Raw genomic sequence first — 25,056 nt, forward strand, 5'->3', positions numbered from 1 at the left:
ACTTCCATTATGTCTCTCCCTCTCAATTTTCTTGGTGATAAACTAAACCTAAGAACACTCACAGAACCATCAAAAGTTCTGGAACTTCGTATAGCAAATAACTTACTTTTAGAAACAGACTGGGACTCCATTAATTTGTCTAATCATTTTTTAAGACATAAATATTACTTATGTTTTCAGCAGTATCATGTGAAAATAAGATATATGATGTAATAATGTTTTTGAAAAAAAATCCTATCCTAAAAATTCTGTTAAGTGTTATTTTCCTTAGCTTCCTGTTAGGCATGGTATCTAAATCATTTTATATTATCAGTTTTCTGACATCCTTTATAAAAAACAGAATTTAGAACTTGGCACAATGGTTCAGTTTCCCCTAGCCATAAAAAGAGGAATAATCACCTGTCTAAGTGCAAGTTACAGTTCCCCTCTCTGAAGACTTAAGGATAGCATTAGCAATTTTTTCCATAGCATTGCAATGGGAGTTCATGTTGATAGCTTGTCCATTATAACTTTCAAATCTTTTCCAAGGTCATTGCCTGTTAAAAACACATAAACTCAAAGGATTCCTTGTTAGATCAAAATGGGAAAAGTGTATGCTTCACAGAAAAACAGACTTGGGTGGGGCTGAAAGGGAGCCCTCCTGATTTACTCTAAGCAGATCAGGTATAAGAAAACTGAGAGATACTTGGATGAGAATAAAATGTGTCATACTGGCAAAATGAAAAGTTGATAAAAACTCTATTCAAGTAATTACAATTGGATAATTTCTATTTTGTTGTATAATTTCATTTATTTATAAGGGAGCTTCTTGAAGCTGTTTTAAAAGATGAGCTGGGGACTACTGGTATGCTGTAAAGTGTGAGCACTGGGCATCGTTTACAGATGTGATGATGTTTGAGGAATGAGGAGAGCACCTTGACTGAAGTTAATAAGGGGCATTTATCTTCATTTTTTGGTGACAGTGGAAGGAACAAACCCCTTTAGAGCAGGAAGAACCTGACAAGATGAGGCCTGAGTGGCACCTCTTCTGGCTTTCTGGTTTCCTTGGAGGTAGAGGGCTGCATGGATTTGACTGAAGCTGCCTGTGAAGGGAACAAACTAGAAAACAGAAAGGGAAAAGATGGAGAGCAATGATGGCCACAGAAAAAGCTAGGCATTATAGCCCCGTTTGGACAGGTTACTTGCTCAGATATGACAGAAAAGAAAGTTTTACAGCCTATGAATAAACAGGTGTGTGAGTTAACTTCGCCTCACTGCGAAATGTCCACCCATCTGCTCTTGCACTCCCCTGCCTCATCAGGGCAGGGGGAGCAGGTAAGAAGAAAAGCCTGTGGGTCAATATAAGGACAGGGAGATTGGTTGTGGTCACCAGTTACCGTCATAGGCAAAACGGACTCAGCTTGGGGAAGATTAATTTAATTTGCTGTCTGTGAAAACCTAAAACAATTTCATACAACCTGCCAGAAAACATCCTCTTGTGTTGGCTTCTTTCCATGGGCTGCAGCTTCCTTTGGGGGACATCAGCCTGCTGTGGCGTGGTGTTCACACATGTAGCAGGGTGGGTATCTGCTCCACTGTGTCCTCCATGGGCTGGAGGGGCCAACCCACTTCACCATGGTCTTTGGGGGCTTCAGGGGAATCCCCAGCAGAGATTGCCTGGAGCACCACCTCCCCCTCCTTCTTATCTGACCTTCGCGTCTGCAGGGCTGTTTTTCACACTTTTTCATTACTCCTCTCTCTCACACTTAGTGGCACCATGTTTTTTACCCTTTCTTAATAAGCTTTCCCTGGGGCTCCACCACCGCGGCTGTGGGGCTCGGCCGTGCCCTGGGGTGGGTGGGTTGGAGCCAGCTGGAGCCGGCCGTGCCCGGCACGGGGCAGCCCCAGCCGCTCCTCACAGAGGCCACCCTGCAGCCCCCTTTCTAAACAAAACCTTGCCACGTAAAGCTGTTTTAACAGGATTGCACCAGAGAGATATCTGAATTACCTCAATTTCTCTTTTTAAAAGAAGCAATGTGCAAGGCCTGGAATAGTGTGTTACTGCTTGGGGCAAGAGTACAGTAGGCCTACGAGGCCGGGCTGATTGTGTCATACACACAACCCATACAGTGCTGCAGCAACAAGAAAGCCTTATGCCTCCTGTTCACACCCTGAAGGGGCCCCAGCCAAAGGACAAGATTTTCTGTGTTCTCCGATGAGACTAAAAATGAAAATGTTGCATGAAAGAAATAAAGAAATCTGAGAGAATAATAAAAAAAGAAAGTCCTGAGGACTCAAAAGTAAAAAACACAAAAAGCTGTCCTCAATGTTACTGCCCCTCAGTCTTTCAGTGTTATGACTGCTCGGTGGTACCTGAAGATCTCAGCACTTTCTCCGCTTTCCAAATGGAATATTTTTGCTGAGAACCCACCAGGGAACTGAAAGTAATTTTGTGATTTTGGGGGGAAGTTTCATTTTGGTATTTTGTTATTTGGGTGGGTTTTTTTGTTTTTTTTAATAATTCATTGCTAGCAAATTGTTGGTATAAGTTACACAGTCATAATAGGAATAAATGTTGTAATGAAGTATTTGCTCTATGCGCATAGATTTCATCTTGGAGTAAGTGACACTGCACATAGATGGACTGGCAGTTCTGTTCAGGAACCGCGAGCTGGTTTAACTACTCCTGATCCTGGTACATTCATACTTATTTCTTCACCTTCCAATGAAACTTTTTCATGTGTTTCTTGTCAGATGTCAGCATGAAAATTATAAAGTCCCCCCATGAGATCCTTTTATGCTGCCAGTGCATTCAGTCATCTTGCAAATACGCTATCTGTCAAAAGGGAATACTGATTTCTGCCTACTTTGTTGAATACACTGGTATCTGCTGTGGCATTTGGAATCTTAAGGCAATGCATCATGGTTACCTTCTTCTCACTATTCCTGCACATGGCTATTTAAAACAGAGGTGATGTCACACTAACAAAGGACAAACTTCTGCAGACAGTTGCTCCTGCCTCCACAAGCATTAGTAGTTCAAGTTAAAATAAATATATTTAGAAAACAACTTTAAAAAGCCTTATCAAGAGGACTTGCATTCTTACTTCTTAAATACAGATTCCTTTTCAACCTATCGTCTTCTCTTTTTTTTGTATCTGGTTAGAATTTAAAACTTCCAGTCAGACTTTGATGATTTCTGTCTGTTCCTTCAAAGTGTCAGTGCTGACTTAAGAACTTCCCATATGTCCCCATCTTCAAATAGTTCTCCCCCCCGCAATAGTTTCCAGGTTACACTTGCATAACTGATTATGGGTCATGTGCTGAGAAAGAAATTAGAAAGCTGGCTTTCAAAAAATATTTTAAAAAGGTTTCTCTGGTCTGTTTTTGTTGTTGTTGCTGTTTTGGTTTGGGTTTTTAACATGTATTTTAATCTATTATTCTGACACAACTAAGACAGTGCAGCATGATTTGGGGTGAGGAAATAGCAGGGAATAGAGGAAGGAATTAAGAACCTCATCAGTCAGAACTGCACCCGAAACATTCATAATCTAAAACCACTGGCAAGTCCAGAAGTAGTTTATTCCCCTTTGATTTCACTACGAAATGAAAGTCAAATTACTCTTGGGCTTCAGACCTGGATTGCTGATCAAGATCAGAGTGTACATTTTTGTTCTGTAACATAATCTACAAATCTTTAGTTGCCATAAAAGTGCCAACTTCAGGAATAGTATCAGTGTATGAGTGTGTAGTGATGGTAACAGAGCTTCCTTTTTGCTCACAACACTGTATATCTCCTTTCCCCCAAAAATGGGATCGAGGAGAGGAGAGGAAGGAGAGAAACTAGCCTCATGATCAGTGAGCTATTGCAAAACAGGTTTCTTTTCTGCTACTGGCAAACATTTTATTCTAATGGCAAGAAAATGCAGTCAACCATATTTATCTGCAGATGAACAGCATTCAGTCTGTTAGCTTGAGCTATTTGTCACCATTTAAACTTGGTATTTATTCTCTGTATCTGCCAACTAAATATTATACATTTCTAAGGGACCAAGCCCATGCTGCTTTCTCTAACTGCAGGAGAGGTAGTGATATTTGTTTTACTCAGGTTATTTGAAATTTGGAAGGAATACTGTAAAGTTAAGTCTTTGAAGCTTAAAAATTATGCAAATCAAAATAGTATTTCATATTTAGTAAAGGTTAAAAGCCCTGTTGAAAGTAAGAAGGTACAAAATGAAGTATAAGGAAGTGAGCAATTGTGACACATATCTCAACAAATTCGTGTTTTGGAAAAACTAAATTGACCTATCTTTGTGAATATAATTTTGGTAATTTCCAGGTTTCTTAGTTATTCAAAGGCAATTTTCCTTTGACAGGATCTGGTCACTTCTAGGCAAGAAAAGTTTAAAGGATATCTTACCAGATTGGGAACTGGGCACCTGAGATTCCTAAGAAAGTCTTTTTCCCCTACTGGAGAAGAGAGGGAATATTTCTAAGGCTGTGAGTCCCTGCAGCTATTGCTCAGGTTTAGGAACTGTCTGGTTAGGGGTCATAGTTAAGATTCAATCTCCCATTATAAAAAGGAAGACAAAACTGAAGTATCATTCGTGGTTAGGTGAACCTGTCTTCAGGAAATCAGGGTGGTTGGGAATTTTCTGTAGAGCCAGCTATTACCTAATGTCAAGCTGTAAAGTCAGTCCCTGGTAGGATCCAAGATAGGCAGGACTTGGTCATAGCTGTGTTGCAACTTCAGTTTGCCATGTCATGTCCTTGTTCTTTTAGACTACGAGTTACAGCATTTGGTGGTGGTGTGGTAGCTCACCTACCACACACAGAGTTATTTGTGGCATTTTTAACGTAGTTGTGTGTCTGTTTACTGAAACAGTTTTCTTGTCCGAGTTAAGAACTGTGCAGACTAGCCTCCTCTGGTAATAGAGTGTACTCTGGTTTTTTGAAAGTTTAATAACGAAATTTTAAGTGCAGTGTACCAAAATATACTGGAAAGTAGTAGGTGTGATTTCTTTCGTACAAACTGTCTCATTTTTATGTTACTGTAAAAACTAATTAGCACTTCTGCAAATTTTTCCAACAATACTAAAAAAGTTTTACATTAAGTTTGCAACTTGCTATGACTGTGATGGTGTATTGAGCCAAAACTGAACATTTGGCCAAGCTTTGAACTTACCCTTAGTTACTTTGATGTTGATGTTTTTTGAATTTTAACTTTTGAATTATAATTAGGTAAAAATTTGATCCATTAATTGATAGATTTTAAATTTATTCTGCTAATAAGCAAAGAAGTAAAAACAGAAGTAGTAGAGGTTACAAGTGAATACAGATTAAGAAGACTATACAAGAGAAGTTACTGGAATAGAAAAAAAGCCAGAAAGTTGGAACTGTGAATTGAGATTTTTTTTTAATAAACAAAACAAAGAAGCCTTATGTTTGCCAAGAACAAATGTAATTAGTATAGCAAAAGACTACTTCTAGCACCTAGACACAGGATTTTTGGCAGTCTCTAGAACTATCCCCATCTTCCTGTGGGATGTATAATTCAATTAGTTTAGTAATGCTCACTAATAAATCATCCTTTATACACCCAGCTGGAGAGCTTATAGGAAAATAAGTTGTTTTCTCACAATTCTCCATGGATATTTGAATTTACATTCTGTCAAAGCAACTGCAGTACCTGCAGAAAATCTGAGTGCCCTTGGATATCCTTAAAGAATTAAACCTTCTAAAGTTACAGGAGTGTGAGAATAAACTCAAAATACTGGATTTAGCTAGACTATTTTGGTGGTAGCAGCAAAATAAAACTCCTTTGGGATATAGGCAAAAACTAGGTTTCTGTGCTCCAGGGCAAAACTACATTTTTTGCACTGGCAATTGCACTAGCTAAACTCTCACGTAATTCTGGAGAAACATTCATTTGCTGCTACCATGCATAGTTTGAATTTGATGACTTTCACATCAGCTTTATCAGAGAGAATTATTATGTGAACACATAAACATTTCCACATGTTTCTATTTGCAATATTATGCATTAATTGATAGTAAGAAAGCATTTATCAGGAAATACTGATAAAAGGCTTGTGTGTGTTGGTTAATATAAGTAATTTTTTATTCTGTCCAGAATTGTCTTACTAATATGGCTTTTTTCACTGCAATAGCCCCTACTGTAAAAACTTAGGAGGAATAATTGTTATGGATCGAAAACGTGCTTTAAAGTTTTAATAAAGGAATCATGAGTGGGAAGCACATACTTATGTCTGCAAGACTGCTTATATAAAAACACATTTGCATTTCTCCAAGCTTAATTAGCAGGAACAACCATAGTTTCAAGACTGAGTAGAAGTTGTAATCAAAGGATCTCTATGTAAACAAAAATTGCCCCAACTTAGAGACTTTTGCTTATCAGACAATAAAAAAGTCCAACACCCATTTCCTAATCTGCAGGTTCAGTCTCTTGCACTTGCTGCTCATATGAATGAATAAGTAATGTGTTTTAAAGCTGTGTAGTCAATGTGTTGTTATTTCTCTCCTCAGGAATGTGAATCTGCTCCCTGCATTAATGGAGGTTCTTGTCAAGATGCAGTCAGTGCATTTGTTTGTACTTGCCTGAGTGGGTACACTGGCAGGTTTTGTGAAGTTGATGTTGATGTTTGCAGTGAGCCCACACTGAACTCAGTTCTCTGTTATAACGGAGGCGTATGTGTTGATGGACCTGGAAGAGCTTTTCATTGCAGGTTAGTATGAATACTGTTATATAACTGCTTTAGTTAATACACATTGTTTTGCTAAGATCTCAGGGCAGTGTTGTTACTATTTGCAGTACATGAACTCACTTGGATTTGATGCTCAAACTAGTACTCAAAAATATAATTATCTTAAGCCATTCACTGTTCAACATCAGGCCCTTTATCTGGGAACTTACCTTCTAGTGCTTTTTCAGAATCCTTTGTGTAACCTTTTAAGTTCAACTGACCGTAAAAAATTTAAAATCATTATGTTTACAGATATGTATGTACTCCTGCATTTTGTACTCAAAGAGAAAATTAATTTGCAATCAAATTTAGATGACAGGTAGTTTGTGTAGTATGTGTGCACAGACATGCATACACTGTAATATAGTGAAGCTCCTTTAAAATTAGCTACTCTATAGATCGTATGCATTATTCTCTGCTACGTCTAATAAATGTATCAACTCACAATTATGTCCCTATTCAGTTGCTACATTTGTAGAAATACTAAATACTAAGAAATTATTTTATGAACATACTTAAGAATGAAGCATAAATATCTTCCCCTATGCAATCATGTGTTCAATATATGGATTTTGATTGATGGCCAAAAGTTCAAGAAGTTCAAGGATAGTAGTTCTATTCAAAAAACCACACCTGCTAACCTTAAGGCAAGAGTGATCATTCTTAGTTGTGTGTAACAGTTCGGTAGGTTTATAATGTACTATAAGAAAGGAAACTAATTTTGTTCCTTATGAAATGAAGAAGATAAAGAATCAAATGTATTACTTCCAATCTGTAGCTCAGTTTCCACCTGTTGATCCTTTGTGTGTCCTTCTGTTAATAATTACAGAATTTCATTAATATTCAACAGAATTAACAAGGCAAATAGCCCATGGACAGCCAGGAATTACTGTTGTTGTAATTTAAGCAAATATTTGCACTGATTGCTGGCATTGTTTTCCAGAATCTGAGAGGATCATCATCTGTGATTAATTTCTATCCCACAACTAAATGGTGAAGTTACAGTGGCTCTTGAGGCATACAAACAGATTAACAGATAAAATCTCAACATGTCAAATGAGACACAATAATTATATTAATGATCATAGAATCACAAAATATTTTGAGTTCGGAAGCGATCTTTAAAGATCATCCAGTCCAACCCCATGCCATGGGCAGGGACATCTTTCGCTGGATCAGGTTGCTTAAAGCCCCATCCAACCTGACCTTGAACACTTCCAGGGATGGGACATCCACATCTTCTCTGGACAACCTGTTCCAGTGTCTCACCACCCTCATCATAAAAAAAGTCTTTGTTATATCCAATCTAAGTCTACCCTCTTTCAGCTTAAAAACATTGCCCCCTGTCCTATTGCTACAGGCCTTGGTAAAAAGTCTCCATCTTTCTTATAAGCCCCCTTTATATATTGAAAGGCTGCAGTAAGGTCTGCCCAGAGGCTTCTCTTCTCCAGGCTGAACAACCCCAACTCTCTCAGCCTGTCCTCACAGGAGAGGTGCTGCAGCCCTCTGATCATTTTTGTGGCCCTCCTCTGGACCTACTCCAACAGCTCCATGTCCTTCTTGTGCTGAGGGCTCCAGGTCTGGACACAGCACTCCAGGTGGGGTCTCACAAGGGCAGAGTAGAGGCGCAGAATCCCCTCCCTTGCCCTGCTGGCCACGCTTCTTTTGATGCAGCCTGGGACATGATTGACTTTCTGGGCTGCAAGTGCACATTGCGAGCTCATTTCATATTCTTCAGCTATCAATATCGCCAAGTCCTTTTCCTCAGGGCTGCTCTCAATCCCTTCATCCCCCAGCCTGTATTGATACTGGGACATTGCCCTGACCCAGGTGCAGGACGTTGTACTTGACCTTGTTGACCTTAATGATATTTGCATGGACCCACTCCTCAACTGTCAGGGTGCCTCTGGATGGCATCCTGTCCCTCAAGTGAATCAACTGCAGCACTCATTTTGGTGTCATCCACAAATTTGCTGAGGATGCACTCAATCCCACTGTGTCATCGATGAAGGTATTCAATATTATTGGTCCCATGATAACTCAAATGTGTTATGGTTTCACTTAAACCTCTCAATACATGCTAAAATAATTCACATAACTGACTTCTGCAGTGGGCTTCTACATGCACAAAGTCTATTTCTGTGGCTCAGATGTCTGGTAATTAGTTTATTCCCTATTGTTTGATCACCAGTCTGAAAACTCAGTCTTGTGAATTCTCCTGTTTCTTCTTTCCTGGTTCATGTTCTGTCTAGCTTTCTTTTTTCAAGCTTTGGGTGCTGCAGCATCCTTTCTTCTTTCACAAATGAATCTTCTGAATTAAGTGAAATTACTTATATTTCTCCTCTCTTCTGCTTGGGAATTTATGCCAAACATTATGAGGGTAACTACCTTGTACTTGCCTCTGAGACCAGCTGGCCATCCAGAGGAGCTGTTCATGGAATCAGAGTTAGGAAAATTGCAAACAATTACAATCAGGATTTTTAGTGTTGCCGAGATCACAAAGGTTTTCATGGGTGATGTAAGGTAAGTTGATGTGAGATATGGTTGTGATCCTGTAGAAAGAAGTGCCATACATGATATAAATTTCTTCTTCTGAGGGGGTACAGGGAAAGGACTTTTTTCAGCTGATACCCTCTTCTATGTTGGTATGCTTCTGAAGACAGACATACCACTCATTCTTACCCTTCAGCAGCTTCTGTCATTCCAAGTAATGTGTACAAGGTGGAAATAAGAAACATAAAAAGATATTAAGTCAGGTTTGCTCCTGTACTGTGAACATTATGATGTGAACACTCCTCAGTTTCTACGGTGCCTTCCACTTGTTTTAAGCAGTCTGAACAAAACTCATATACAGACTGAAAATAGGACTGATACAGAGGATGGAAAAGCAGAATAACTGAAAAATAAGGAAGGGAGAAATAACTCCTACTCTAGCAAAACGCCACAAACACCCAAATGAATATGGAGTCTTAATGCCTGTTACACACTTCCTGTGGAATGGGCAGGAGGAAAGAAAAATTCCAGTATTGTTTAGAGTCTCTTTGTTTTGGGGTTCTGGCTTGGGATGTTTGCATTGTTGTGGCTGGTAAAACTGGAAATAGCAAGTAACCAAAAGTGTCCAGTAATGGGTAAGTGTCAGGCTGCCTTAACTGTGGGCAGCACTGCCAGCTTCAGCTGTGACGTTTGTGTTATTTTACCCAGCAGTATAGTGAATGGTTCCATTTGTCTTGAATTATGTGGGAATCAATTACGTGAACAACTCTACAGGCTTCTTCCTGAAAAGAATATGAAAAATACCATTTGGGATAGCCCTTGAATTGTGCGTTGTCTGAGATATCTTTCTGTCTTCAAACCCTTGGTTTAAAATTAAAACAACTCATTGGAAGTGAGAGGGGTGCTGGGAGTTGTAATTCAGTTCTATCCTGGGCAGACTGCCACTGAACCAGGGCTTCAGGAAACAGATTACCATCTGAAAGGATGCCCACCTACCTTGCTTTGTATTTTAGTCTTCTTAATTAAAAGAACTAGCTGCCACAACAAGAAACACAATATATAAATTAGCAAATTAATAATAAATCTATCATTGGGCTCAGGGGGGCTTTCAGAAAATAATTCAACCCAACCTACATACAGTTGATATAATGAGTATGTAATAGGAGTTCCGAAGCCTTTTCATAGTATTTTCCAGGGATTTTAAGGAAGAGAAACTGTTCCACATAAAATGCTCGGGTTTTTTTCATTATATTTAATCCACAGGTGGTTATTCCTCACTTTTGCATCTTTTTGTCCCAGACCATTCGGTATGTTTGGCTTGGGATTTAAAAAAGTAATAATAATAATAACACAACAATAATAATTTAAAACATTCCTCCCTCCCCACTCATGCTTGCATTGAGCCTTTTTCAAATGTGCATTTCATGTACTTCCTGCTGACTAGGTTCATAAGTCATACTGTCTTGAGAAGGATTATCTGTGCAGTGCTTTCAGTCTGATCAGGTGAAAGAAATGTCAACAGTCGCGTGATAGGCCTTGTCTTAGATTAAGTTGTTGAATATTACAGCTTCATTTTACTTTCTCAGGAAGTTCTAGCACATTTGAGTTTTGTAATATTTTTGTTAGAGAAAACAGAGGTAATTTTTTAATGTCATTCTGACTTTTTTTATCCACTCTGAGTAATATTTTTTCAGAATTTATATGTATTTAGTGATATAAGATAACCTTGTTGGTCTTAGCAATGGGTAGGGTCACAAGTCAAGTTTGATCATACCCTTTGATGCATAAAGGGAGACTGGTGATTTTTAAATATATCTTTCTGGATTATATTTGACTACATTATTTAGTTCGGAACTGAAGCTTTTTTGGCAGCATCTTTAAGAGATCAGTTTATACTCACAGGACAATTCTATAGACTTGAATTTTGTATTCCAAGGGCAGGTAAGAGTGAATATTTGATCAACAGAATGTTGAGGTTTTTCTTCCAGCTCATGAGACTTTAGTAAGAAAGAATTCTAAAATAGGAATATGTTATTCTACATTTCCTCCAGATGCCAGGCGCCCTGAGCTGGAAGATAGACAGGGAGCAGAATGAAGCCCCATAATCCAAGGGGAAATGGTTAGTGACCTGCTACGCCAACTAGACACACACAAGTCTATGGGGCTGGACGGGGTCTAAGGGGTACCTGGTCGGTACCCAGGGGTACCAAGGGGGCTGGCAGAAGTGCTCACCAAGCCACTTTCCATCATTTATTAGCAAACGCGACGCCTGTCTACAAGAAGGGCCAGAAGGAGGGTCTGGGGAACTACAGGCCTGTCAGCCTGACCTCGGTGCTGGGGAAAGTTCTGGAGCAGATCGTCTTGAGTGCCATCACATGGCACATACAGGATAACCAGGTGATCAGGCCCAGCCAGCATGGGTTTAGGAAAGGCAGGTCCTGCTTGAATTAATCTGACCTTCTTCTGTGACAAGGTGACCTGCTTAGTGGATGAGGGAAAGGCTGTGGATGTTTACTTAGACTTCAGTAAATCCTTTGACACAGTTTCTCACAGCATTCTCCTGGAGAAACTGGTGACTCATGGCTTGGATGAGCATACTCTTCACGGGGTAAAAGCTGGCTGGCTGGCTGAGCCCAGAGAGTTGTGGTGAATGGAGCTAAATGCAGTTGGCAGCCGGTCACAAGAGGGGTTCCCCAGGGCTCAGTGTTGGGGCCGGTCTTGTTTAATACCTTTATCAATGATCTCGATAAGGGGATTGAGTGCACCCTCAGTAAGTTTGCAGATGACACCAAGCTGGGTGGAAGTGTCGATCTGCTGGAGGGCAGGAAGGCCCTACAGAGGGACCTGGGCAGGCTGGATCGTTGGGCTGGAGCCAACGGTATGAGATTCAACAAGTCCAAGTGCGGGGTCCTGCACTTGGGTCACAACAACCCCATGCAACGCTACAGGCTTGGGGAGGAGTGGCTGGAGAGCGGCTTGGAGGAAAAGGACCTGGGGGTGTTGGTTGACAGCCAGCTGAACGTGATCATGGCCCCTTCACCAAGCACTGGAACAGGCTGCCCAGGGAAGTGGTTGAGTCACATCCCTGGAGGTATTGAAAAGACGTGTAGACGCGGTGCTTAGGGAAATGGTTTAGTGGTGGACTTGGCAGTGCTAGGATAACAGTTGGACTCCATGATCTTAAGAGTCTTTTCCAACCCAATCAATTCTATGATTCAAGTGCAATTGTTTTAAAATGTTAATTATGATGTCTACCACTCATTCTGATTTGTGTTTATGAACTGATAGTAATGAAAGCATTGATAAGTAGTGAATGGCTGGATACTGCTGTTTATAGTCTCACACGTACATGAGAAAAGGGTGAAGGACCTTCGACTCATACTTAACCAAGCATTCACTAGCTTTTTTAGCATAATATAATAATTACTTGAATACTAAGTTAAAGGGGCAAATAATGTTGTCAGAGCAGTCATAGAAGTACGTCATATACATCAGATAGTATCCTTGGAACATATGTAGAAATATTTAAAATATACCTGTCAGACACCTTAAAGAAATTATGCTTGAAAAAATATGAAATCTGTATAAGTTAGACTGACTTCTGACTTTCATAAGGGTAAGGAACTAGTATTATGATGGAGTGCATCTCCATCTTAAATTTTTTTCTTTCTTGAGATTCTTCATGTACCAGTTGGCACTCAGAAAAACCTTTTTTTTCTCTGAACTATTCTTCCCTGAACTATTCCTCTGTTTCCTTTCTCTCAGTAAAATCAAATTGCTCTTGAAAACATCTGCATTACATTCTTTTATATGTGTCTTTATTTAATGTTTTTCTTGCCACAGTTGGAGCACATATGGAACAAGTAATTAAAACCGAAACTGTCCTGCAATCTTATTCTTGTGCTGCTTAGGAAAAGCTGATAAAAATAAACTAAGACCAGTACATTCTTATTCTTGTATTATACTGAAGAGGAAGCAAAGTTTAGATTTTAAAATATCTTTTTTCCAGTTCCCTTCTATTTTAATTGGCTTTATCTGTGTGAGCACAGTGTACCACTGGAGCACCAGGCCTTGTAACTAGTCTCTGCAGGGATCCAGGAAAGGGATTAAAACAATTCAAGAGTGGAGATGCAATATGAGCAGAAAACTGGAGTTTGGTGACATGAAAATATGATATGTGATCAGTGGTATGAAAAACATATTGCTCTGTAGCTCTGGTGTGCAGACTGCACATAAGAAACAATAAAGTAGAATTGTCAGTCTTAGAGCACGTATAAGCTAAACAGTATATTGCTAGTATGGAGCAGCTGTGGGGGGAGCCTGGGGCTGCAAGGTCTTATAGGGCAACCTAGGCAACTGTATAAAAAAAAGCTGCTATTCAGTTCTGTCATGGTATGCAAAAGGAGTTAATCTGTATGATTCGTTAACTGAGAAGCTTAATTTTGTTCAGCTGTTAATAGACAGCTTGCAAGGTCTGGCCACAGTTGCAGAGTACACATTACATAGAGCTATGTAAGTTTCTCAGAACACTGTAATAAGTGTCAGAAGAAAGTAATTTTATAATATGGAAGGAGTGACTCCACTGGAACATCGGAATCTCTTAAATTAACAGGGAAGTTGTAAAACAATAGGTTCTCACTTTTATATATGCTGTGAATATGTACACGGTACACAGTTTCTTTCTCTCTCTCCACTGTGTGAAAAGATGTGCCCCTCCATTTATATTTATTGGTACATATTTATATTTATAATTTTAAGTACTGCTCCTGCTAGCTATATTTTCATGTCCCCTAATTCTCGTGTGGAAAAGGAGGATGAAAAGCTGATTACAGGCCATACTTCCCTTGCTTTTGTGAGCCACTGCTGTCTTGCCCCATGCTTCTTCCTTTCCAGGCTAAAGATTTCTGGCTTTCACAGTCCTTCCTCCTTCAGAAGCCATCCCAAACTTCTGGTCATCCTTGTTGCCTTTTTTAAGGCTTTTTAATTTCTGTTTTTCTTCACTGGCACAAGGGAACAATAAGTACACACAGTATCCAAGCTGTGGGCCAGTCTGTGATCTATATAGTGGCATAATGTTTTCTTTCGCCTCTGCTCCTCCCATAATAAACAATTAGCATTTCATTGATGCTGGGAGGAGAGGGAACACAGGTGTTTTAGTTTTATTCTTAAGCTGGCTGATCACGGAACTGTAGTTTCCATGGAGAAAGGTTAGACAAAATTGGCATGCTAACATGTTCCTATACCATTCCATGTATAATTACTTTATCTATTAATATACATATAAATATATATATGCGTGATTTCTCTTTACATTGCAGTTGTTTATTTAATCAAAATACCTTTCTTACTGTCAGAGCAAGGATAGGTAATTGTGCTAATGACCATTTATAACCATTTATTCCACTTCATAACGACAAATGCTTGTGTCTCCGTGTCAAAAATATCAACTGTAATACTATCAAAGAAATAGTATCATAAAAATGTGTATCATGTCCTGTATTTTTCTTACTTTCTGGATATATAGTAGAATTCCTTACTTATACATGTGACAAGCTTAGAAGGGAGAACAAGTACATTGTAGTCTTTATTTCCTACAGACCAATAAAAAGTAAACGATTCTAATAAGCTGCATATGCTACCTGGTATTCTCAACATCTCTCCACACTTTCAACCAAGAACTGTAATTATAAAAAAGTTAATATTTAATTTTAAAAAGTAGTACTACACGTGAATTACAGTTCTGATTTATTTAGAAATATTTTTAGAAATCTTTTTGAGAAGAAGCTTTGGTGCTCCTAGCTTGCATTGTTTCTAATAAGTTTTGATTAATATATGCCTTATTGCTCCTATTGTTTATTCAGACTGGATCAAATTAGTATGTTGCTCTTTCCGTATGATATTGCATGAAGCATAAAGGTATAGATCACAGCTATAGAGGTAACACATCCATTTTAGAGAGGTTTCTCCTATAGGAGCCAATCTACCAGAAGGACAAGATCACAGGATTTGGAATGAGTATTTAAAACAAACAAGTAATGTGTCTGAAGATGTTTAATGTGTGCAATATGCCTGATGGAATAGGTTCTGTAGCTGTCCCCCCTTGTGCTTCTGGGCAAAACTAGAGAAAAATTAGCATTCTGTCACTGAAGTGGATATTTATATATTGATATTCAAACATCATATCAAACCGTTTTAAATATCTACAGGGGCATTTTGCCAATTAAGTAGCAAAATAGGAACAGGAAGAAGTGAAAACAGTAAGAGGCTGTAAAAGTGGAGCATGAAGAAAGGCAAGGCATTAATAAACATATCCCAAACATGGCTACTGTTTGGTTTTTTTTAATAGATGCATAGTCTGTCTTGTTGCATTTTACTGGTGATATTTACAATGGTAGTACTGCATCTAGTTAAAATTACTCTTCTTACCATTTTAAAGTTCTAAAATTCAATGGCAAAGTGCAATCTGCTAGAGAATTAGCATTGTCTACAAAAACGCAGACGACAGTGTCTGTAAATGAGGCACTAAAAACTAGTAGGAAAAAACACACCCAAAAGCAAAACACAAATCTAGTACAAATCACCCAGCTGCCCAGTCTTGGAATAAAACCATTTTAAAGCTTGTATCTGAATGGCTTTTGCCCATTGTTATATTCTGCTTTTTTAAGTAAACCTTTTAAAAATTCATTGCCTGAAAAGACACAGGATGCCTCTACCCTATGTATATATTGGGTTTGGGTTTTGTTTTTGTTTTTTTCTAGCTAAGTTGTTTTCTGACTTCATGAAACAGAAGCCAAACAAGAATAGCTACTGGGAATCGTGTTCGCATCCCCATTATACGAGAAGCAGTGACTGAACAGTTGGAAATGTGCTTATAACAGAACATTTCATTTTTTTCTAGCCACACAAAGAGAATATTTAATCCAACATTACCCAAAACATGCATGCCCAAATAAAATCCAACACCTGGAACAAGATTTAAAATTTCACAGTGCTTTAAAGTGTAATGTGCTGCTTATTTATTCAGAATTCCGTATGGAATACTAAAGCACACTACACAGGTGATTCAAACACACATCACCTTTGATATTTTTGCTGATACTGTCCTCAAAACTTTCCAATATTTGTGGCATGCATCTTCTTTTTCTTTGTAAAATATATATTCTGAGTTTGTGTACACAAATGGCACATATTATGCTATCAGTGACTTTGCCTTTTTATAGTGATTGTTGACAAAACCAGCAATAAACCTATCATAAAAGTTAAAACATCATTTTAAAAAGATTTGTCTATTTGGTTGTATTAAATTCACAAGGCATATAATGTGGTAGTTGGAAAAGTTTAATATGTTATTGTTTAAAATCTTTTATTTACTGTTTCGCAGAGTTCCAATCCACTGGTATTTCGCAAACATAAGAAATGTTACTACCTTGTATTTTGCGTGACAGCCCACAAGTTCAAAAAAATGAAACTTTATATGAAAACTGCTAGCTCAGACAGGAGGGCACAGTTTACTAGAATCCTTGAGGATATTTTTGAATAGTTCAATGAATGTGTTCTAATTTTACAATACAAATAGTCACAAGAAGTATAAAAAAGCAAGGGAAAATATTGTTTCTTACTCTAAAGCAAATATAGAAGTATTAGTGTTTCAACCTGTCTGTATAAGAAAGGCTGTTTCTAAACTGCATTCACTTGTCCATAAACTTTGGTCACATAAAGAATTTGAAGGACAGTATCTTTCAAGGCATTGTATGAAGCAGCAGAATTTCCACATGTTTTGTTTGTTTGTTCGTTTGATTTTTAAAGGGCATTTATTGAAACAGTACAGTGGAGCTTATGGCTATTTGTTTTTGTTATACCCTGCATGTAAAAAGTAAGAAAACAAAGTAGGTCTGAAAAAAATAAAAGACTTCACTCTAACATTTTATTTTTTAGTACAAGCTGCTTCACATTGTCATTCAGATGTACAGATTGTTAATTTTCAGAAAGGGGCAAGGGAAAGAGAAAGGGAAAGGAGGGCATTGTTGAGGTAAATTGTTCATTTTTGAAGACCAGAATAATAGTAAAAATTGTTTTTCCATCTAAATTCAGCATTGAAAATGGACATTTCAGAATTAGTCTCCAGGGGAGCCATATAGTTTCAGACAAGCGCATGTGTGTGCCAGTGTGCATGAATGTGGTCACTTACTACCTTAGAATTTGACTCTATATTTATAAATAAGCATTAAAAAGTCCAACTGACAGAGTAATAGTAGCAGGAAGATACTTTTTACCACAAAAACCTTCTGTAATTTCAATTACTGTTTCTATTTACTCATATTTAAATATATATGTATGTTGTTGTGTTCTGTGCCCAAATGTGACATACAATGTAATTCTATTAGAATTTCTAAGAATTTCTATTAGAATTTCTAAGTGTCATGAATTGTATGTATTAACGCAACTAGAATTAAATATGCTTTCTGTGCATGGTTTTACCTGAGTTGCTTCATTATTTCCTGAAGGTTTCGTGCTGAAACTCTCAATTTCAGCTGTGTAGGACAGTTCACCAAGCTCCCATTCATCTGCACTGGAGAATTAGTGGTTTTCCCTAGGAACTAATTCCAGTGGGATAACTTTTTCCCTTCAGAAGCTACTGTAGTATAGTACCAGGTAATGGCTGCCATGGTCCCGTGAACAGATCTTTTTTTCTCCAACTGTATACAGTTGACTTACTTCATGTAGAAGTAACCTTATGTTAGGAAGCACTAATGCTAGAAATAAGTCAAACAACTATTGTAAAATAATTGTCCTCAGCTTTTGAGCATTGCTATAAAACTTTTGTTTGCATCGTTGATACAATTTTCAATAACTTTCTATCTAATGTTGAGGCATAGTTCTCTGTACTCATTCATTATTATGTTAGAGAGTCGGGGGAGAGAAAATGGAACACAGAAACTGCAGTTTAATGTCAGACTTCAGCTTCATCGTGTTCTCTGTCTGATCTTGTACTGTAACCAGACTTCAGAGGAATGCCTGAAGAACTTAGTAGAAAACCAAATTTTTTCCCCACCTCTTCATCTACCACCACATATAGGTTTCGGTCTAACTGGTCAGAAGCAGTGATTGCCCTGAAGCATAAGTTTAAGATCCTTCCTAAAGGTTATTTTTAAACATTTTTACATTAAATAAGCATATTTCTGTATCAAATAAAATTTCCAAGCCCTTCATCTGTCATAAATATGATCTGTAACAGTGGTGTGTAAGTCATGTGCATTGCTCTATATTTCTCCCTTTTTTGATTTCTTCCAGAGCTCAGTTTTCCCAAAACAAGTATTTGTCATTCTGGATAGGCGTCCCCTGAGACACTGTTTCCTGCAAGACTGTAGGTGCTCTGGCTTGTTCTCAGTGACCACTAGGGAATGTGTACTTCAGACACTAGGTACTGTGGTTCCTGCTAAGTATTCCTGTGATTTTTCTCATTCCTCATCAACAATCTTCTTGTGATGGTCTCACAGTAAGATATATAACTGCTGTTTGCTCTCAAATAATAGACAGAGAGACTTCTAGAAAGTGACTTGCCCACCTTTGCTTTCTGGGTAAATGTAGAGGACTGGCAGAAGTTAGCTGACTGCAAGGTTGATGAAAACCGGGAACAGACATAATTGGTCACTGCCGGTGCCTTATTGGAATGAACATGTTTCATTTACATACTGAATATTCATCTGATTTGAAAAAGGTAATAAAAACTAAAAAAAAAAATAACATGTGCAAACACCCAAAGAGATGAAAGAGATGGCAGTCATGAAGAAGAGTCTCTGAGACTATCCCAAAGTTTGGGTGTTTACAACCCATTCCACTTCTGCAGAATTCCTGTTCGGTAAATACACTCTGACATTTACCAGAAGGGTAAAATTCATTCTTTGACTATGTTTGAATTTTTTTTTTTTTCATCAGCAGAGAGGTTTCTCCTATTTTTATTCCTTCCAGCTATTTAGTGATGTTTGATGCAAGCCTTAGAAAAATTTAAAGATTTTTTCTTACAGCACAACATTGTAACTTTTAAGGCAGTTTTCTATCCCACTTTTATACAGGTAACGACTTTAATTTGTTTTGTGTTACATTTTGTATCTCTCTCACCAGTTTTCAATATCTGCAACTGGCCAGATTCAGAAATTAAGATGGGACTCTAGGTACTGCATTGGCAATGCGAGCACTGAAGGCATCTTAGTATGGTGTAAGTTTTAAAAAGCCAAGATGGTATGAAACCTGTGCAATGCCTGGTTTTTGCTCCTAGTCTTGCCAGGTTCAGAAAGCCATGTCAGTTTTAACTGAAAAATTTATAGATTGTCGATATGCAATCCCAGCAATCCACAGACTTGTTTCCTGAAACTCTCCAATGGGAAGTCTACCAGACACGGTACACTAGGCACTGTTCAGGATTTTTCTAGTAGAAGCTGGTTGAATTATGAAAGAAAATGACTGGCCCCAATACGTCTCCTTCCTTCCAGCAGGAAAAAATTGCCTGAAAACAGCTTGACAGTGTAGCTGCAGACATTAGGTTGATACCATCTTACTTAGTATTCAACTAGACTAAAGCAAATCTACCATCTACTGACCAGTCTCTCAGAAAATAGCAGCATTTAATAGGTTACATAAAAGTTAGAGACTGAGTCTTCTCCTCTGCAGTCCGGCTTCTCTCCAAAAGCTTCGTTAGACTGGTAATAAAAGGTCTACAGAGTCTAGTGAAATAAGGAGTGGAAATAATCATAGAATCACAGAAGTTTTGGCTTGAAGGTACCTCTACAGGTCCTTTGTCCCAGCCTTTGCCTTAAAGTAGGGACTGTCATCAGTGCCGGATCTGGTCATGGCTTTGTCTGGAATTTCTCTGAAATTTTTTTCCAGATGTCTGGCTTGAACCTTCTTACTCACAGTCTGTGACTTTTGGCCTTTCTGTTTTCTGTCATTACTCAAATAGAATTAATCTCCATCAGCTTTGTAACACTCCAACTAGTTGAGTGTTGTTACTCAAGCACTCACTGGCCTTCTCTGCTCAAGGTTAAACAAAGCAGTTCCCTTAGCTTCTCCATGCAGATTATGTCACCTATGTGCTCAGTTTTTTTAAACTGGACTCTGTTGCTTAACCGAAGGTGGGCTTGAGGGGGAGTGAAGCCCAATGTAGTATTACGGATACAGCCACACCATTGCCAAGAATGTCTCAAATGCAATCAGGTTATACATTTCAGCAGGACTGCTTACTCATCAGCCTGTGTTACAGCATGGGCTCACTCTGCCTCAACCACAGAGCTTTGAAGTCCTCCTTACTGAGTTCCATGAGGCTTCTGTGGGCCCAGCCCTCAAGCGTATCAAGTCTGTATTAGATTGTGCTACTCAGAGTGTCGCCTCTGCCTGCATGCAGCTTTGTGCTGTATGCTGATTTGTGGAGTATACACTTGGTGGTGTAACCAGGATTGGTGAGAAGGATGTTGAACAGTATCAATACCTGGGGTGTTCCACTCATTGCCAGCCATCAACTAGATGTCAAGCCACTGGTTACCACCCTGTGAGCCTGGCAGTCCAGCTAATTTTTAGCTGGGTGTTGGTCATCTAGCTCAGATTTTGTCATCCTCTAGATGAGAATGCTGTGGGAGATAGTGTCACAAGTCTTGCTAAAGTCAAAATATATTAAATCCCCTCACTGCCCCCTCATTGGTACAGCTACACTTTTCATTACAGAATACAAATAGGTTTGTCAAACAATATTTGTTCCTGGTAAATACATGTTAAGTGCTCCTGATTAACTTCCTGACCTTTGTATGTTTGGAGATGGGTTCCAGGAGGCCATGCCCGTGGCCTTTCCAGGGACTGGTGAGGCTGACTGGTGTGTTGTGCCCCAGTCTCCCTTCCCGCTTTTCTTAAAGGTAAACAAAATATCAGTCTTTTTCCAGTTATTAAATAGCCCAAGGTCACTGACACCGTTAATGTCTATCTTGTTATAAGTACTACAACGGCCATTGTCTTTTCCTGACAAATTTACAGTTTTTTAATTTACTGTGCATGGCTGACCACTGATAGGGGCACAACAGGGAAGTATCTATCTTTGCTTATGATTCTTTCATTTACACTAACACAGTTGGGAAACTTGAGGTACACACTTTCTAAAAACTGACAATCTTTGTAACACATAGTAGCAGTATCCCTTACGTGTCAGCGTATTAATTATTTTTAACAGCTGCAGAGTTCATCTACCCTTGTCCTTTTGGTTAGCAAACAGCAACTGAAGGCATTCTGGATGATGATGGTGGTGTGCTTCTTAATGGAAAGGGGTATTTTGTCAGGTAGTGTTATCTTTGCACTCATGCGGAATGCTCCCTACAAGTCCCCGTAAAGGAACCCATTGTGGTGTTCTGAAGTTTTGCAGCCACTGATTATTTTGCCAGTTTTCGGTGGGGTTTTTTTTTTTTTTTTTGTCTGACAACTTCATGAAATTTGGAACAGAAGTGTTCGGAATGAAGTTGCTCCAAGGCAAGTCTTCTAGAAGCAGTTATTTAGTCTTGCTGTCTCCTCATCCACCTTCCGATTCTTCTCAGGCTGCCTCCAACAGCTAGTATGCATAACATTACAGACCTTGTAGAACCTAGAAAGGTTTAATTTCCCACAGGATAAGACCAAGCTGGATCAACACAAAGTAGCTGTGTAGGTGTTTTATCTGGATGGGGCGGTAAAATAAGTAACATGAATTTTGTCTAATAGTTCAGGCGCAAACATAGCCACACCTACAGTGAACTCCTGATGAGTAGGAGAGATCATATAATAGCATCGTACCACCTTAGTTGATCATCAGTGCTGTAATTGTTATAGAATCAAATTGAGACAAACAGAATAGTCTGTGTAATGTTTTAGTGGCCCCCAATTTATATTTCCCTCACTAAATTTGTTCTTTCATTAGAGCTGCGTGAATAGAGTACAATATACCAAGTGAAAATCGCTGAATTACCATTTGCTGCTGCGAAGTCTTCTCTTTTTCCTCGTTGGTTGATGTACAGTACAGAAATAGAAGACCTAAAAGTGAAAATCAATGCTTCCTGATTTTGAGGGCCTTTGGGATAGTAAGCTGAGTATGTGACTGACCCACATACAACAGTAGCCACTTTTGGGGATAGGATCTAAATACCTTTCCAGGTTGTGCTCTCAGTAACAGAAGTTGTGTTGAAGGTGACAATGCCCCAGTTAGATCCATTGTTCTGAGTATTATTCTGACAGTTCATTTGGTTTTGTTTTGTATCTGTGGATTCTTTCAGAGAAGCAATGACAGAATTTGCAGTGATTATACTTTTTTTCACTTGTTTTGGGGGAAAAGCTGAGTGTTTCTACCTGCAAAAAGAAAGATGACAATATTAATGACATAGGCAGAATTCTTGATTGCCTCATTGTGGTAGGTGTGCAAAATTAGAGACTGAAGAAGAATAAAGACAAGCCCAGACTACTAATAAGGTGTGTTAAAGGGTGCTTAACAGGTTGCCCAGAGAGGCAGTGGAGGCCCCGTGCCTAGAAACATTCAAGGTCAGGCTGGACGGGGCTCTGAGCAACCTGATCTAGTTGAAGATGTCCCAGCTCACTGCAGGGGAGTTGGACTAGATGACCTCTAAAGGTCCCTTCCAACCTAAACCATTTTAAGAATCTATGATTCTATGCTACCAGTGTGCGTCCTTTCAGAGGCCTGAAGTAGTATGTGTGGTGCATGTTGCTGAGATTATTTGGAAATTGAGAGCAAAGCTGAATGCATGACCTGCTTTCAAATGAGAATGAATGCTGCTCCTGGTAGCTCAGCATGATGTTTTCTTTACACTCAGAGCCAACTGCTTCAAAACAATAAGAAAATCCTCTCCAAGCCACATCTATCCTTCAGATAGGAAAGCAACAATAGCTGGCAGTCAGTGGAAGAATCCTGCATTGTCTTCTGGTATATAATTACAGACATCTCCTTTCCTCATGATTCATACAGTAAAATCCTATTCCAGGATGAAAACTTGCATCATCAATATTTTTATATATATACACAAATACGTATTTCTTTATACACACTTATACATGCCTTGGACAAGTGCACTCTGCGCTGGGTTAAAAACTGGCTGGCTGGCTGAGCTCAGAGAGTGGTGGTGAATGGAGTCAAATCCATTTGGCAGCCAGTCACAAGCGGGGTTCCCCAGGGCTCAGTGTTGGGGCCGGTGTTGTTTAATACCTTTATCAATAACCTGGATGAGGGGATTGAGTGCACCCTCAGTAAGTTAGCAGATGACACCAAGCTGAGTGGAAGTGTCGATCTGCTGGAGGGCAGGAAGGCCCTACAGAGGGACCTGGGCAGGCTGGATCGTTGGGCCGGAGCCAATGGTATGAGATTCAACAAGTCCAAGTGCGGGGTCCTGCCTTGGGTCACAACAACCCCATGCAACGCTACAGGCTTGGGGAGGAGTGGCTGGAGAGCGGCTTGGAGGAAAAGGACCTGGGGGTGTTGGTTGGCAGCCACCTGAAAATGAGGCAGCAGTGTGCTCAGGCGGCTGAGAAGGCCAATGGCATCCTGTCTTGTATCAGGAATAGTGTGGCCAGCAGGAGCAGGGAAGTGATCGTGCCCCTGTACTTGGCACTGGTGAGGCCACACCTTGAGTACTGTGTTCAATTTTGGGCCCCTCACTACAAGAAGGTCACTGAGGTGCTGGAGCATGTCCAGAGAAGGGCAACGAAGCTGGTGAAGGGTCTAGAGAATAAGCCTTATGAGGAGCAGCTGAGGGAGCTGGGGTTGTTTAGTCTGGAGAAGGGGAGGCTGAGGGGAGACCTTATCACCTCTACAACTACCTGAAAGGAGGTTGTAGTGAGGTGGGTGGTTTTGGTCTCTTCTCCCTAATAACAAGCGATAGGACGAGAGGAAATGACCTCAAGCTGTGCCAGGAGAGGTTTAGGTTGGATATTAGGAAAAACTTCTTTACTGAAAGGGTTGTCAAACATTGGAATAGGCTGCCCAGGGAGGTAGTTAAGTCTCCCTCCCTGGAGGTATTCAAAAGAAGGGTAGACGTGGTGCTTGAGGATATGGTTTAGTGGAGGACTTGGCAGTGATAGGTTAGCGGTTGGACTCGATGATCTTAAGGGTCTTTTCCAACCTTAACAATTCTATGATTCTATGTTTCTATATGCATATAAATATATATATATGTTGTGGTTTAGCCAGCAACTCAGCCCCACACAGCTGCTCACTCACTCTGGCACCGGTGGGATGGGGGAGAGAATCAGAAGGGTGAAGCTTGTGGGTTGAGATAACAACAGTTTAATAATTGAAATAAAACAATAACAAAACCAACAGCAACAGAAGTGCAACAGAGAGGAAAACAATGAGAGAGGGGTGAAACCCAAGCTGGGGGGAAGGAGGAATGAACAACCAAAACAAACTGCACATGATGCAGCCGCTCACTGCCCGCTGACCTGACGCCAGTCCTGGAGCCACAACCGCCCCCCATGCACCAACTGCCCTTGTTAATCTACTGGTCATGGCGTCACACGGTATGGAACGAACACCCCATTGGCCAGTCGGGGTCAGCTGTCTTGGCCGTGGCCCCGCCCCTCCCAGCCTCCTGCCCACGTGGCAGAGCATGGGAAGCTGGAAAGGTCCCTGACTACTACAGGCACTTCTGTGATGAGAATTAACCCTTTCTCAGCCAAAACCAGCACATTATCCACCCGTGATTCCATACCATTTATGCCATGCCCAGGTCCCATACAATCCAATACAACCGTACCACCCACCACCCCTCCCCTTCCCATCCTTTGACATGATACACAGACATCATTA

The 25,056-nt window shown here is 39.7% G+C and overlaps 1 protein-coding gene across 1 annotated transcript in view; it reads left to right on the forward strand.

Moving 5' to 3' along the window:
• The window catches only part of EYS (eyes shut homolog), an 888,772-nt gene that overhangs the window by 388,534 nt on the left and 475,182 nt on the right, over positions 1 to 25,056 (forward strand). Inside the window, exon 23 of the mRNA XM_064448569.1 lies at positions 6,526 to 6,725. Coding sequence (XP_064304639.1) covers positions 6,526 to 6,725 — 200 coding nt within the window. The remainder of the gene's footprint in view (positions 1 to 6,525; positions 6,726 to 25,056) is intronic.

This window comes from Phalacrocorax carbo, chromosome 3, assembly GCF_963921805.1.
Source record: "Phalacrocorax carbo chromosome 3, bPhaCar2.1, whole genome shotgun sequence".
NCBI lineage: Eukaryota > Metazoa > Chordata > Aves > Suliformes > Phalacrocoracidae > Phalacrocorax > Phalacrocorax carbo.